This window comes from Dermacentor andersoni, chromosome 7 (assembly GCF_023375885.2).
Source record: "Dermacentor andersoni chromosome 7, qqDerAnde1_hic_scaffold, whole genome shotgun sequence".
NCBI classification, from domain to species: domain Eukaryota; kingdom Metazoa; phylum Arthropoda; class Arachnida; order Ixodida; family Ixodidae; genus Dermacentor; species Dermacentor andersoni.
This window is the reverse complement of record NC_092820.1, coordinates 100,777,126-100,794,407: the sequence shown is the minus strand read 5'-3', so window position 1 is coordinate 100,794,407 and position 17,282 is coordinate 100,777,126. Positions and strand designations below refer to the sequence as shown.

The following is a 17,282-nucleotide window of genomic DNA, read 5'->3' as shown; positions in this document are numbered from 1 at the left end:
CCCTGTTCTCTTACACATTTAGTGACGAGGTTGTAATAACGAAGTGATTACGTAAAAAATACATGTGTTTACAAATTACGTGCAAGCCACGGGCTATACGGTGCATAAACAAGAGGGCTGCGGAAACCAGCTGCGCGCTTTTCACGCCAAATCGTCTCCTCTGTTGACTGTCAGACACTGCTTCGGTGCAGCGCCCAACTACGCCGTAACACTATTATATTATTCTCGGCCACCAAATAAGATGCTAGAAAGAGAACTAAGTATGGAAAGCTGGGCTAGTTGGTTGTGATTGGCATTACGGAACATCGTTCCAGCGCACTAAGAACACGGACGAAAAGAGGAGGACACCGGAGTTCGTGTTGTGCTTCTCTTCTCGTCCGTGTTCATTGTGCGCTGGAACGATGTTCCATAATAAAACAAAGAGAGGGAATTTATTTGGAACAAGGCATATAGGTCGGACTGAGATAGCGCGCGCTCCAGCCTGCTACTCTGAACAGGGAAAAGGGGAACGGGGATGTACGAACTTCAATAAGTGATGCCCACACATCAGTTACTCTTTATGCACATCTACATCTAACACCGTCATCTGTATTTCTTTTAGTTCGTCGCTAAACACTCGATAACCAATTGTTTGCCCGCTCTTCACTTGTGACAGTTTTAAGTGTACAGTAAAGGTAACTCCGGATATTTACGCAAGACCTCCGATCAATGATTCAAATTGTAACTTTTTATGTATGTTAAGAGAGGAAGAGAATGGACTTTAACCACAAAGATGGCTCAGATGCCTAAGCACGGGTAATGTAAGTGATGTGGCGATCGTGGACAAAAAAATAAGGAAAACAATACGAATACGGATCATGACCTGTTGGTCAAGCCCGTCTCACGCGCTAACTACCATGGAGTTTATAGTTAGCAGAGTATCGGCACCAGTGGGTGGCGTATACAGCCCGTGCCTCCAGTGACGTAGTGCCACCACCACCTTTGTGCTTCTGTCTCACTATCGCAACCCAGAAACAGTTCCGCGATAGAAACCTGACTGTCGGACAGACATTGATGTCTAATATAAATAAATAAATAGATACTGTAAGTTGTGGTGCGCCGAGACACGCGGCCAATTTGAACTTAAACGTCCATATTTTTATGAAGGGGCACTTTATTCGTTTGTAATGCGTATATTTCATTGCGAACTGCCAGCAGCTTTATTTACGACACCACACGAAATACGACCAAAATGCGAGGCTCCAGAAAGCAAGTCCTGGAATGAGTCCAACGTCCTGCGTCATCGTTTCGCTCTACGCTGAACCACAGGTGAAAGACGTGACGGAGCGCTTGTTTTCCCAGGGCACGTGGTAGACGACTGCGGTGCAAGTGTCCTTTACCTGCGGCGAGAAAAAAATATTAGAAAATAAATTTTATGAAACACTCACGTGTGGCTCCAGCTGCCTGTTTTTAGTTCTTGATTACCAATAATAACTAATCTTAAGTTTGCGCACTGCATCGTGCTCATTATATCAAAAAATCGTTGGACTTTCAACTACTGCATTTCGGACAGAGCAATGCTGTGGCTGTGAAAGCCACCGCTTACCTATGTTGCTATTTGTTATTTTTACTATGCGTGGTTGGTTACCCAGAGCGCTTACGGATCTCTCCTCCACGTTACGCTGCCCCTCCCCTCAGAATGACACAGCGCGCATTATCCTAAAGCACCTGTAACCATCTGTCACCCGTACACAAAAGCAAAATAATATCTTCATAAAGCTTCCTCAACCATGTAAGCAGCGCAATAATAGAATTGTATCCACTATACTCGTGGATTCGCGACAATGCCGTTTATGACATAGATCCATTTCGGCTACAATTATTGCGGTATGTCACAGGCACACGTCGCTCCATTTGCTTCTAGGGATATATCCTACCAAATGAGCGATCGTCGCTTATACTGTCTCGCCAACATTTTGTTACTTTTTGCCGGTCATCATTTCTACAGAATTATAACCGTAACTTGTTACCGCCCTCGCGGAAAATGCGCTCGGTGTATCGGAAAATCGCTTGGTGCGTTGTTGCCCAATTCGATAGCTAGATAGGTCTAACTGTGCGTGCTACACGGATACCGCAGTTCTATTGGCCGCGAGATTGCGCTATGGACGCCCTGTGGACGATTTGGATCGATCGTTCGATATTAAAGCGCACTCACTGCAGTGAAGCGATAATATATTGCCCTCCACTGCCACACTCTTACGCGAAAGTCACCGAACATTCCAGCTATATGTTGCAGGAGCACAAAGCGCCGTCTGCATTCCGCAACATCCACTGCACTTTTTGTTCGTGTTCGGCTTGCGTTCTGCCCGTTCTCCTGGCCCTGCCGTTGCGCAACTAAACTGTCTGCTATTCTCGCACCGCTTATCAAAATGCCTGTATTTCTCGCGAGCTTACGCTAACTCTGTGGAACACCAGCGAATTCACGAACACACGTCTTCACAGATTGGATCCAAGTTTGCAACTCCGTCTTCCACCAGGGTTGCCACGAGCGGAAGCAACACTTCTGTGCCGCCTATGGCTCGGCGTGGCATTCACGAACTCATATTCCTTCCGTATTGGAATGGCCGACAGCCCTGCTTGCGACACCTGCGGCTGCGAAGAGACGATCGCGCACCTCCTCTGTGACTGTCCACGTTACAATGTGCAAAGAAAAGTGCTCGTGACCGTGCTCGAAAAACTGGACAATCGCCCCTTCACAGAAGAGAAAGTTCTAGGACACTGGTCCAGACGGGTTTCGGCACTCAAGGCCTTAAGGGCCTTGCTCAAGTTCTTAAGGACATGTGAATTGTGCGAACGACTTTGACTATTGTTGCGCGTAACATCGCGTTACTGTGTGCATTTTTCTTGTTTTTTTTTTCTTCTCTCTTCCTTCTCCTTTTATTCCCTTTACCCCTTTCCCCAGCACAGGGTAGCCAGCCGGTATTGACACTGGCTAACCTCCCTGTCTTTCCTTCCCTTTTGTCTCTCTCTCTCTCTCTGTATTTCTGTACAACGAAGTTAAAGTATATAACTATTTTGGGTGACTCTGCTTCACCACTTCGCACACATAACTACGTTTTACTTATTCAATTATCTATCAAATACGACACAGTTACTTAGTTTACTTCAACAACACACGCCGCTATGAACGAGTGCGGTGTGGCAGGGTCGCCATGTGGCTTCACACGCGTTTTTCTCTCTTTTCGTGGTAGCAGTAAATGCGCAACATTTTAGAACGAATGATGCTTCTAAACTATTACGCGCAAAAGAAAGATGCGAATAATTTTTAATTATTTTTGGAGGCAACTACATTACGTTGTTTTCTTTGAAACAACGTAATGAATATTTATTTGAATATAGTGGCACATATCGTTAGAAAAGCTAGCAACACCAAACTAGAGAGTTTATTATATTAGCCGCAGGCAACTGGAGATTTACGACGTCCTATTTCTAATGAATGCAATGTTACACGTTATTATCCTCTTGTATTTCTTGTTTTATTTTCTCTCGCAGCCGATAATAAAAGTACCAAAGTGCGAAAATTCACTTCCGAGGCAAAATAATTTCTACGTAGTTGGATATCAACATAATAAAAGAGGTGCCCTTTCATTATGTTGATGGTCGCGTAAGGGACAGTCATGCAATTATGCGTATAAGATCAATTGTATCCTGCGACATCATATGAGCACTTACGATTTTCTCTCCTAGTGTTGAATAATCTCACGCCACCTCATTCATTTGCCACAGTATCACAGAGATTTCGGAATGTTCAACGCATCGCTTCAAGGAATGGCTAAAGCGCTGCGTTCAGGTATCGCAGCGAACACTTCATTTATTTAAAATGACGCCGACGGCTTTTTTATATCTCCAAATCACAATGAGGCAATAAAATTGAAATGATCGTGACGAACGGAAGGCGTGGCAGCCGCACATCACCTTCGACTCGCCCTGTCACTAATTTTCTTGCAGCGAAGTGGCTACAGCACAAAGCATAATGATCCTCTACATCGTTAAAAGAATGCATACCCCAATTTACGGCTGCAATACAATCACGAAATAAACAGACTTAAAAGAATATGTTAGCCGCACGCACTAATGCAAACAAATGGCGGCTAGCAGACGACACGGCTCGCCATCCGCACTTTCCTTTTTCAGCAAGTGACCGCCAGGCGGCGACTGCGCTCGATCTCGCGGCCAATACTACTGCACTCTACTATCACTAATTCTAGATTGTACGATGACACATGTATACAGAAACGACGGACTTCATTACTAACCACGCTAACCATCCTGGCCACTTTCATTATCATCAAAGTGTTTGTTTTCCCGCTGAACAAACACAGAAATACAGGAAGGTCCAGAAATACGCATCTGGACTTTTCTCTTCCAAATACTTCTCGACAGTTGTATATGTTAGCTTCAGTGCAACATAGACCAATGCAAAGCGCATCGTTGTCATTCGTCTATATTGCGTAGAAGCTAAAGTGTCATTCTACGAACAGTTTCTATTGTACACCTTCATCTATACAGCCGGTGTTCCTGCTTAGGCACCGTCAAGGTGCCCCTTGCAACGCGTGTCCATCTTGCCTCTTTCTTTCTTTTCGTTTGCCTTTCGTGCTGCATTGGACGTGCTTAGTTCAAGCAGTTCTTATAATTGCAGTAATCACTGTCAGAAAGTGCTTACATCTCCTGTCTTCGGACGGCAATTCTCCTTGCTGTAAGTTTCGGTCAACTTGCAAGTTGACTCGGCTGTCTTGAACTTGATTCGGTAGTTTGTGCCAGCGACAAGCTGCAAAACAGAAGCAAAAGAAAGTGCAGATTAAAATACGTTTCATTTCAATACTAACGTTTTTGTCACCTCGCCCAGCTTTGCGCGTTACAGTACCGTACAGTCGGCCACAAGATTTCACGGGAATTTAGTTCCATGACAATTGTTTATATGCCATATTCTTAGTCGCGGCGATCCTAATCTATAGATATATTGGGTAACTCTATCGGGCGTAAGAACCTACACTAGGTTGAAACTTTCAATCCGAGGCTATGTGCCTAGGCTTCAATGAGAATGCGGATTTTTTTCACAGATCCTCCACCTCGTAAACTTTTGTGGCCGACTTTGCGTATATCACATATATAAAATGGACTCTGTGTAATGATGCTATATCGTAAGCCTTGTTCGTGGCAAACAACACTATTAAGATCTTGCGTAGACGAGGTAACTGCTTGAGTTTATAGTTGTTTACCGCATTCTTATTTCGTGCTCTCCTCTTCATCCTCTTTTGGCCTCGACTGGTCTCTGAGGACGCGGTCCGCAACAATTGCTTATTTCGATTATCAGTGCGACTAACAATAGTCCCTGCAAGAATTGTTCCACGAATTCTGAAGACCTCACTTTGTATTTTGCCCCTGCGCTCCTGTTCTGGCCTCAGTAAGGTATTGGTTAGAGCAGTGAATGAAGAAAGAGACATAAGAATGACATTTAAAGTGACAAGCGTGAACAACATCGAACTGTCCCTTACAAGAGGGGAACATATGAGAAGCCAAATCAAAGAAAAAATAACGTTTCGCTCGAAAGATCTCCAGGTCTAGTAAAGGATATGTTTAGGTCATATCGTATCAGTGAAGACAGCACCTACTTCGCTAGTGTACGGTTGCAGCAACGCAGCGAGGGCTTCATATCAGATTTCATATGTCGTGTGCTCCCTCTGAACGTCGATTTCTTTCTTCTTTTTTTTTTCTTTTGCGCTTTATTTGCAGTGTGCTTCCCACATGGCCGTGAATGGCACTGGCTAAAGCTCCCGTGCTATTTTCGTGAACGTAGCACATAGCCAAAAAAGTTTACGGGAGGACGGTCGCCATGGTAGCCTAATAGCAGAGCACGGCATGAGCAATGCGTAAGACCTGGGTTATCGCCTCCAACTTTCATTTTGCCTTTTCCTTATTACCTTTTCCTTATCCTTTTCGCTCAACATCCGGTAAATTAGGCGCCCCAATGCATTCACGTGCGTACCTGAGTCTCGACGTCGAGGATCTCGAGCACAGTGTCGAAGTTTTGCCTGTCGCCGCCAACCTGCTGCGATATGGCGAAGTGCGCCATCTCCTCGAACGCAGGGTCTTCGCCCACCTGCTTCTTCTGCCAGGAACCCGGGGGACTGAGAGCCTGGCAAGTGAAGGCAGCGACCAGGAGAACCGCAGCTGCACGCACCACGGCGACGCTTGGCGAACCCATGGTTTGTCGCTATCGAGAGAACCGCGAAGTCGCTGGCTGCAGAGAACGTGAATATACGTTACACGCGACTTCGCTTCATGCCGGCCCTCACAGCGAGCCACCAGCACCAAGTTGTCTTTCGGGACGGAGAGGGAAACAAAAACAAGAAATTAACTGAACGACAAAAAAAAAGAAGACAGAACCGCGCCGTGAGCTATACAGATGAGAGGAAAACGTCGCCTGTGTAGATGAGAGTCCAGAAAAAGTCACAGTAAAGCCACTTTTTCATTTCTATCGCTTCACCTTATGGCACTTAGTGTTTTTTTTTCTTTTATTTATCTACACCTTTCTTCCTCTTTTCTCTATCCATGTCTTCCATCAGAACGGCGATTGGTGTGCGTGGTCTATTTCTGTGAACGGGGGAAAAGCAGCGCAAAGCATGCAGTGCGGGAAACAAAGGCCAGCTGCAAAATGAACGAATTTTCGTTATTTCCTTCTTCAATTCGCATAAAGCCGTGATGTCCACAATGTTTCCGCTAACTGAACTACCTTTCTTTTCGCACTTAGAGAGTGCAGAAGAATCGCGATGGGGCAAAGTAGCCCAGATTAGCGCGCAACTTCGCAATCATGATTCTCGTGTATTGTTTTCTTTATTGTTATTAAGTACCATGTCATTTCTTTCTTTTATTTTTTTGCCACTCTTTGGGAGAGTTAACATTTACTTTTCCAGTGCAGTATTTCTTGTGTAATGTTTGCGCATCGCGCACTTGGTAGCAGGGATCCACCCGAGTATGACCGGGCCAAGTTCACGGATCGGTGAGGAATGACGTCGTGCCTGATGTATTCGCGAGGTAGCGGTCATTTGCGGCCGCGAGGCAGCGGGCGTAGCCAAGGTGTATGTGTAGCCAGAATTGTCGCGTACCTCGTAGATACTGAACGCTTTTAGAGTTTTCAGAGCAGCTTATTCGAGCGGAGCTATCAGCTCCGAAAACTCTCTTCATTCTTGTCTCCGTCATCTCTCCGACACTTCTCCACTTTTTTCCGCACTTCGAACCTGTGTAATAAGAAAGGAATGTGCGAGCGATGGTGGAATCGCGCATCTGCCGTCGAGCGCAGCGGTACAATGCCTTTAACCACTAGACCACGATATCACTTTCTTTTTTTTTTATTGAGGCCACGATCGCGCGCATACCCGTATCGTGACAAAGCCGGCGATAGCCTTTGAGCCGCTTGGCACTCGAGTCACGTTCCACGGTCTCGTGTTCTTTCCTCGTGACAGCTCTTTCTCTTAGACGCTGTACTATTCTTGCCTTCGAGACCAGCCCACAATCCCCAGTAGTTTTTTTTTTTTTTTTTTTTTTTTTTTGCAGTAACGTTAAGCAGAAACTGTTCGACGTTGTGGTGCCTTTATGAGTGATCCAGATCAATCACGCTTTAACAGTGCACCTTAGAGAACCGCAGGTGGTCCAAATTATTGCGGAGTTCCCCACTACGGCGTGCCTCATAATGAGGTCGTGGTTTTGGCACGTAAAACCCTATAATTTACTTTTAATCTTTCATAGTCTTTAGTTTGATCGCTGTTCAATTTCACATGTTTAAGTACACTTTCGCGAGCTGTCTTTGTCCTAGGGGACATCCAAATAGATGGCAGGCATTCACCGCACACGTAGGAGCAGTTATGCTCTGTAAATATTTGCTCATACAGTAAGTAAATTAGGTCAACAACAACTTCACTTACGGCAATTCTCGCTAAAAACCGACCAAGAAAAATATAAGCTTGGACGAAAAAATAAACTTGGAATCTAAAATACATCAAATGAATGATAAACAAAATGTAAAGAACAACAAAGGAAGTAGGGAAAGCGGCTTTAACAGAGTTACGGCTGTTTTGCAATTGCCTAATTTGGAAAAGACTGAATGGATGCCACACGGATTTGCGAGAACAGCAGAAAACGCGCCGGCAAGTATTTCGAGCCAAATACCAATTGTCGTTTGATGATTCCACAGCGCTCACAGCACAACACACGTGTGTTTTGAAACACGCCAGCCGCACACCGGTGGTCCTCCGCGTGCTCTGCGTGCGAGGTAGCTGCTACATTGTACATTGTAGAGTGGGAAAATTTGTCGTCTAGACAACTACGTTGTTAAACGACAAATTGTTGTGTTAGGTATGGCTATCTCGCATCCCCAATTTCATGGAAAAATTAAGTGAAGAGCCTTGGTTAACAAAGCTACTACAGAATAAGTTGACACCCAATGGTGTGAAGGTTTAGTAATTACTACCACAGTAGCTGAGATTCGCTACAATGAAAGAAGTCACTACCAAAAATACAACACTGATGTCAACAGGGATAACCACCGACAAAACTTCCTTCGAAGCCGAGGACAAGCATGACTGCAGGACCACTGAAATCGAGAAAGTAATCCCTCATAAAAGCTATCCCTGAAGCAAAGATTGAGGGCTACCAGACAAATGAAGAGCGACTGATTCGAAGGAAGCAATTATAGAAGAGGCTGCTAAGGCATCGTAGGAACTAACCACCAATAACTGTCGTCAATGAAGCGTTAGATAGAAAATCAACTATCAAAACCTCTGAATGAGTTCTAGGGTATTGCGTGCCAAATCCACGAGTCGATTATGAGGCACGCCGTAGTGGGGGGCTCCGAATTCTGACCACCAGGAGGTGCGAGTCTTTAACGCGCCCCCAATGCACGGGACAGGGACGCTTTTGCATTTCGTCCCCATCGAAATGCGGCCGCCGCGGCCGGGATTGAATCCCGTGACCTCGTGCTTAGCTACGCAACATCACAGCCGCTAAGCCACCGCGGTTATCCTATCAAAAGCTCTAACAGCACAGATGCCAAGGGTGTAATTACGAAAGGAGCCAACAGCCAAAAGTGCAACTCCACGGGCAACGATATCGCCTATAAAAGATAACAGCAAAACACCATAAAAGATAATAAAAGACAGGCATCAAAGTAGCCAACTGCGAGTCACACAGTCTAAAATTGCTTTGAACCTCCGGAGTTTGTTTTCCTCAATACCACGTAGTATCAAGATAAAGTCCAGTAAGACCCGGCAGTGAAGTGTGAAGTGACCAGGGAGTGTAGTTGCGTTTCCCTGGGCGAGGTGCGCCCACTACGTCGGCATACCCTCACCGATAAGCGATCAATCAATTGATTCTTTATTTTCCAAGAGCAATTGGGCCTCCCTTGGGCACATAGAGGTTGCAAACCACCTGAAAGTGTCTGAAGGCCCACGTGCATGGCAACAGTTTTACAGGCCACACGTGTACAAGTTCCCACTAGCGCAATACAGTAATAAAGAAAGGCAATTAATATGAATGGCGCATTAAAGAAAAGACTACCTATTACAAATAGTACCTGTAAAATTATTCAATGAATGCATACATTCAGGAAATATTTGGTACACTAAGCGAATGTAAAATGGTAAACATAAACACAAGTCACAAAATAACGCAAATCATAGACACAATGCATAAAGCTAACAATCATCATTCTTATGGTACTAGGACAACATAATATAATGACACTAACCTAGAGTGAAAAAAAGAATACTAAAGCATTTCCTTCTGCTGTATGTAAAGAAGCCAAGGTCTCTCTGTCCACACTTGTTGAGCGAAAATGGCGATGTAAACCTTAAAGAATGTAAACGCTGTTGCGCCAACGCGGAGAACCGACCAGTCGGCGCCCACAACGCCGGTCCCCGAACGATACCGCATTCGGTGACCTCTAGCCGCTGATATTACTATATCGCCCTCTACAACGGTAATCTAGCGGCGAGTCATCGGCAATGTTTCTTCACTAATGGCGCGATCCATTATGCCAAGTGTGGGTTTACGCGAGTGTACACACGTGTGCAGCTTCCTTGACACGAGTCGTGCAAAGCTGTTTCCCAACTATAGAAAAGCATGAGCTGCCGCGTGCATAAGAGGTAAATACGGCCAGCGGCTCGAAGGTCAAGGAGAGCGCGTGCCCTAAGCGATGAAGGAAGTGAGTGAATGCTGGCCCCAAAATGGGTCTCAGGCACGCGCCCCCGTGTCTCGTCGTTATTATGTTCAATAAATCCAGAAAGTTTTCTCAAGGTCTGTCAAAGACCTGGAAATTACTATTTCTAAACTTTTGCGACACGGTCTTCCGACAGCTCGGAACAAAAAATCAAAAAACAAATGCCACAGCGTGTGGAAAGCGTGTCCAAAGCGTGTGTCCACTGCAATACAACTGTGCGCCAACAGATGTTATACTACTGTTCTAAGGCCTTTGATTCCGTATGTCACAACAAATTTATTGAAGAGCTCCGAAATATTGTTGCAGATGGATTATTAACACGTTAGATAGAATACTTTTTACCTGACCGTTCCCAATAGGTCTTGTTTGAGCAAGTACCATCAAAAACCCTGCTTGTCACGTCCGGAGTACCACAAGGCTCCGTTCTGGGCCTTTGTTAATTCTTATCTTTATCAGTGACATCACAGACAATATCCCTTGCGACATTAGGCTCTTCGCCGACCACTGCATTATTTACAAAGAAGTTACTAGTCATTCATATCACCTTGCACTAACTGATTTCTTAAACCATGGGCGCTATACGTAAAGCTATTTCAAATTCCTCGATTCCAATTTTGCTATCAGCCCTCTGCGATTAGTCAAAAACTGTTTTGGACCACCAGTCCTTCGCCTGTCTGTCACGCGACGCCGCGAACACTGGGATAGCTCCCAATCTTACATAACGTGTACACACTGATTATGCATGATTCAACCGCACAAAATAAAAATAATAATTTCTGATTCGACGCCTGTTCGCCATCAACCCTCTGCAATTGGTCAAAAGGTTTCAGGCTCCACCCATTTCACCTGTCTGTCACATGACGTCACGAAACCGTGAAAACTCATTGAGTGAAAGTGACATGCATGCGTTAAAGATGCATTAATATGCCGAACAAAACTGGATTTTTTTCTAACGAAGATATCACGCTCCGTTCCGAAAGGAATAGAAAATGGCTGCCGCCCATCGTTCAGGCACTGGCTACTCGCACCTGCCGGAGAGAATGGGCATATTCGCGTATGACAGAACTTTCTGCGTGGCCGTATAACGTTATCGAGGCCTTTCGGCACGTATACGGCTTCGCTCTGCCAACTCTTCTTTGCTGAGGATCCGTTTTAGCGGTATTTTGAACTGTCCGTTGCACGCCGCCGCGATTTTAGGCAAACCACTGCAGGCTAAGTAAGGGAAAGCGGACGAATCGCAGACGCCGGCAGCACCCTCTTCATCCGGTTATCTTTTGTCAGTGCGCGGGCTCAGCCCCATCCAAACCCGCTCCACCTGAGCATGCTCCTCGCCTCTTGTCAGCCAATCAGATAAGAAAAGCCGTTCAATGTAAGCAATGTTATTCGCTTTAAAAGCAAACAAAAGTGACCTCCTATAAAGAGGAGAGCGTTTGACTGGGCTATTCAGGCAACGCTGCGGGTCACCGCCCGATACTTGCGTCGGCGGTTACGTAAATTTGACGTCGAGGGATTGGAATAAAAACATATTGGAATAGTTTTGCATTAAAGGGCCCCATTTCTCCAGCTGGTGCGACACATGGCAAATGTCAATTAATCCTTCCACAGCAAAAAAAAGAAAAACAGTATCTATGATGATAACGCGAAATGAAGAAGCTACCAAATACATGGTTACAGTATTTAAGGCACTAAAATCTTCAGAAAGTCAATGAACAAAACACTTAGGTGTCACGATTGCTTCAAACCTCAGATGGGTCGCGTACATTTCTAACATTACTTCAGTCGCTCTGCGCAAGCTGTTTCATCTTCGCAGATGCTTCCGGCTGGGCCCTCAATCTACCAAGCGTTTGGCATATGCTACCTATGTTTTACCAGTATTAAAATACGCTAACAAAGTACGGTTTCCTTATCCAGTCACCAACATTAAAATAGTAGAAAATGTACAGAGGAAGGCTGCACGATTTGTCTGCAACAAATATAAGCGCACTGACTTTCCCACAAATATGTTAACAAGCTCTGGCCTCTAAGCACTGGCGATAAGAGAAAAACAAGCGCGGCTGAAATTTCTTTTTCAGCTACTCCACAACTATTATATAATTGCCACGTTATTGTGCATCCCTCCATAAGAATCACGCTAACCTGACACAAACATTCACACACACTGAAAGAGTACTCTTACCCCAATGACGTCTTCAAGCACCCTTTTTTTCCACTTTCTGTCAGGGAATGAAATTGTTTAGATCCCTTGGTTACTAATGCGAATTCCTTATCGAACTTTGCCTCAAAGATAGAAAATATCATCTGTTAATGTAGTAACGCTCCCAGCGCCAGAGGCATTTCGCCATCATTGGAAGCATATTAGTGGCCGAGTGCTCACTTCAGAGAGTTTTCACGTTTGCTGTTGTTTGCCTGTGTACCACTCAATTTCATGTAATAATTTCTGTTATCGTTTGCCGTTGGTTACTTTGTGTTATCTGAAGTTAACAATGTGTGCTTTGTATATTACGTACAAGTGTGTATAAGTTATAAGCGTTACAAATGCGTTGTTCATAAAATTTCAGCTCGGCATTCATTCCTAATTGTCATAAGGAAACTTACTTTGTATACCTTTAGCTCTTATAGTTTTGTGATGACCGTCACTGCATTGGATTCCTGTTTCTGTTTTGCTGTGGGGTGCTGATGCATTATTCTACCTGCATGTACACTCTGTATGTCCACCTGCCATGGTCTCGGAAATAGACTGGCAGTATTGAAAATAAAAATAACGTAAACCTATCTAACAAGGTCGTTTCGTTGTACACCTTTACCAGTCGATCTATAAGTAAGACAAGTTTTGATGTATGTATCGAAGCAGCTGGGAGAGACTAAAATTAATTTAGTAAAACTTAGTAGTGCTCAAATCGAGAAATGTGAAGGCAGAAATAAAGTGCACAAAATTTTGAAAATAAAACATGGTCGGTATCTTTTTTGTTGTTTATGGGCGAGAAAGGAGCAGATAGAGAACATTATAAAAATTTTGATAATTGTGACGCGTTTATTCTTAGTGTCATTTAGAAAACGGATAAGAACGGTGCCGTAAAATATTGGCGCCATCATTTAGAGGAATTATTTTTTCGTGGTTATACGTTGGAAATTTTTGGGAGGTTTTTACAGTGATTCCTACTCAGTGAAACAATGGGAAGTATTTAGCTATATGCTTCTGGGCAGCTGTGTAACCAAATCTGCATGCAGAGAGTTTGTATCAATACGAATGTCTAGTGCAAGCACACCCGTGCCTTTTACGACTACCTCGGACACAAAGTGAACTCTAACTTTCCGCGTTCAGAACCTCGGCTTGGTATAACACAGTAACTATTATGTATCTTTATTCTGGCGTTACTGTGGTAGATATGTACACAATACATCGTTTTCATGTGTAAAGATCATCCCTTATCACCGCCTTCTTCGGGGCTGTCAGGGGCGGTAGCATAAGTAAAAAGGTTGCGTCGGCCAGGGTCCCAGATTGCTATATGCGTTATCCTCGACAGAACGAACGTGTTACTAGTCATTTTCTGAAATATCCAAAAAATGAAATTTTTATGTGTCCAATGATTTAATGAGATTGGTAACTTCATTTACAAGAGCCTAAAAGAACGTTTTCAGAATTTCAGATTATCCGAAAGATTAGACGATTTCGCCTCCCTGCTCAAGCTACTCCTGTTTCGTAATCACGTGACTCACCACACCAGAAGAACTCGTGAAAGGCGCTGAAAGAACATTAGCATTGTCAAACTGAGTCGCTGAACACGCTACGTCTATGATAAGAAGGTCAATAATGCCCGCAATGTCTATACCAATTATTCTATACTATCACGCAGGAATAAGAGGCACACATATGAAAGCCTGCGTGATTTCAGGCAGCCCTATTCGTGAGTGGCTTTTTTTCAACACTTATATTAATTTGGATGAGCTGCAAACTGCATGAACTTGATGAACTAAACTGCTTTGGCTCCCTGATTCTCTCTCTACACGAGGCTTCTTTAAGCCACCTGTCCGTTTCACCAATCCAGGTAAATGCTCCTGTCCACGATAACTTTTGTTGGCGGCTTCAGTTGAGCACTTTCACACAGTGCTCTTTGACCATATAAATATAATGCAGCTAACAGACACAAAACTTGCCGGTGTACTTTCTCTGGCGCAGTAGGCCCAGCAGCTTTATGGTCAGCAAATCCTGCTTCGCCACCAGGACTAACAATAAAATAGCAACCAACACCGCCATACACTCAGGATTATACACATCAATCCAAGAGGATATCAAGAGAATCCTACAAAGGAGCATTCATTTCAAACTCCAAGACAAACAGCTTCAAGATAAAGACTTCAATATGGCGGCACTATTAAAATCGTACCTCGCGAGCTCAAGACAGCCCACCACCCACAAGAAAGCGAAAGAGCGCACCCTTTGAACTCTTTCTGGTTGAACCGGGACTGTATACCACACTGTGGATCACCAAGATGTGAATCGTATCGTCTCCTATCTTCTTTTCAACTCTTCTATTTCTTCTGTTAAAAGCTTTTCTTGGTCATCATCGTTCACATCTAAAACTTTCTTCTCTACATCTGCACACACAAACTTTAACTTATTTAACTTTTCCAACCTCGCTTTTTTTTCTTCCCGTTATACTTTTGTGGTACGGGACGGGGTGCCTTTGATCATCAACCCTACATATTCTATCCAATGCTATCCTATCCTATCTCTGACGCAGTACATTTGTTTATGCTTGACATGCGGCAGTGCCCGTATTGTGAGTCTCATTTCTTCGTTTTTGTGCGGTGTTAGCGCTGGTGTGTGTCAAGTATGAACTATTATTGCAGTATGTTTGTCCAATCGAAATGGGCCACAGTTGAGGCTTTGTCAGGTAACATCGAACATGCAGACGTCAAGTAATTCTAGCTAAAAAAATTATTTGCTCTTGAGAACAGGTATTAGCCGTTACGTTATTTTAAAAATAATCATTAGTAGCCTTGGCATGAGCAAACTATGTAGCCTTAGTGTTGTGCCATCTTGTTTACGCAGTCACTCCTTTGTGTGCTGGCCGATTCGCTACGTCACTTTAGCAAACACAGGCGAGCATGTTTCAAGGTGACATCGCGCATGTGCCTTCCGATGGTTTCAGTGCTTCCAGCATGAGTTATAATTTTGCTGAATGGCGTCTGCACTCATTAAATCGGCCATGCCACGAAAATTTCTTCAGACGCCTGAGCTCTTACAGGATATAATCTTGAAATCCGCCACCGTGTATCTCAACGATGGCCAACCACTGCTGCCTTGTAAACGGTACCTGATATACTCACTTCTATAACCCGGCAGTAAAATCAGGTGTCCTATGTTAAACTTTTTGTTTCTTGTTGTGAAATTTCCTGCAAGCACAGCAGCACGGCTGATAAATGTAGAAATTCAGCACGCAATACCGCGCAAACCAAACAAAGCAATCTGTTTATTTTCACGAGGTGTCTTGGTTAAGCGTCGATCATCATAGTGCCCTCTGTACTACTTAGCTCTCTGTTCCAACGCTTTATCAAGACGATAATTCAGGCAACTCCAGCGACCAGTCTACGGGTGGGTCGCAGGATTCCACTTACAGGTAAAAGTTCTTGTAGAGCGTTATTTTTTTTTTTTTGCAATGTCTCTTATAGGGAAAAAAAGGTGCACAAACTACTGTACCGTTGAAGTCACGAATACCGAGCGCCAATATATATACGCCGAGTATATATATTACAATATATATATATATACGCCAAGTATATATATAATGAACATTCAAACTACTGCGCGTTTCAACACGACTTGCTTCTTTGTGAGAAGAAGGTCATTGTTACCATCATCGAGCACATTATTTGCCCAGACCCTTTTGTGTATGGTTAGGAGGGATTGAAACTGCGAAGGCGAGCAAAACGGGAGCAGTGGATAAATAAAAAGTTCTTGTTGAAAGAAGCAGCACGAAGTGATGCACCCGAATAGCAAATATAAGGAAGCAGTAGCCATGCTACTTCTGAACAGATTATCCGTGTACCACTGTGCATGGTACTGTGCGAAGATGTGGGGAGTTACAGCTCTCAGTAATCCACTATCGCGGTCACTGTCTCGCACTTCGGGGGAAAATACAACGTCTGTCCCCAGAGCGTTCTCGCGCAGCAGCCTTAAGCATTTCAAATATGGTGCCGTGGGGCGCATGAAAGTACTCCGAAGTACCGACGACATAAACTGGGTCTCTTCAATTTATCGGCCCGGACAGCTCGTACGACTGCCCGAAGCGCTGCTTTCTGACAATGAGCATGGACGCAAACGCAGCGTCTCGGGCCGTCTCAGGTGCACACTTGGGAACGACAAATTGAGTAGAATCTCTGTCTTTCGAGCTGCTGCCTGTCTCATTTCGAAAACAATGCGGCCGACTGGATCTCACCGTGATGATTCGAACGCAGGAACCGCACGCAGGGGCGGTTATGCCCTGGCACGTCGACAACGGCACAGGTGCGGCGAGGCTTGATGCGGAAGTGGTCGCGGAGTTGACGGTTGCCTCTCGCAAGTCGCGGTCAAAAGCGCGATAGAAAGGCGCCGTTCTGCGAGCACGGCTTTGTTTGCGGTCTCCTTTTTACAGTCGCGGGAAGGCGAGCCGCCAGGAAACCGGATAGACGGGGAGACGCAGCGGGCTCTTGCTTAATTGCCTGGTCGCCAGCCGATGCGTGCTCTCAGGGCGTCGGCGGGACACGTACGCACATGCTTACGAGGAAAAGAAGAAAGAAGAGGGCACGACGAGAGTCTGCAGTCATGTGTGCTGAGGGGGGAATGTTGCACCATAAATCGCAGCGGGCGCTCGATGCTGAGATGAGAGAATTCGGTGTCACGAGCCAAAAAACGTGCTTGAAATAAAGCTATGTAGGGGTAGTGGGCAAGGCCAATTTTGTACATTCCGCGCAGAAGCGTTCTGCGCTGACACCGCAGAACGCCGCATAGCATGCATTACTTGCCACACCGCTGAAACATGTTCGCATA

The 17,282-nt window shown here is 44.8% G+C and overlaps 1 protein-coding gene across 1 annotated transcript; it reads right to left on the bottom strand.

The window, feature by feature from the left end:
* Positions 1-1,135: 1,135 nt before the first annotated feature.
* LOC126534034 (cystatin-2-like) lies at positions 1,136-16,872 on the bottom strand. The gene is made up of 4 exons (XM_050181246.3): positions 16,693-16,872; positions 6,026-6,280; positions 4,703-4,807; positions 1,136-1,379 (listed from the first exon to the last, which is right to left on the bottom strand). The coding sequence occupies exons 2-4, from the start codon at positions 6,242-6,244 to the stop codon at positions 1,293-1,295; spliced, it is 411 nt and encodes a 136-aa protein (XP_050037203.1). The 5' UTR covers positions 6,245-6,280; positions 16,693-16,872; the 3' UTR covers positions 1,136-1,292.
* Positions 16,873-17,282: the final 410 nt, after the last annotated feature.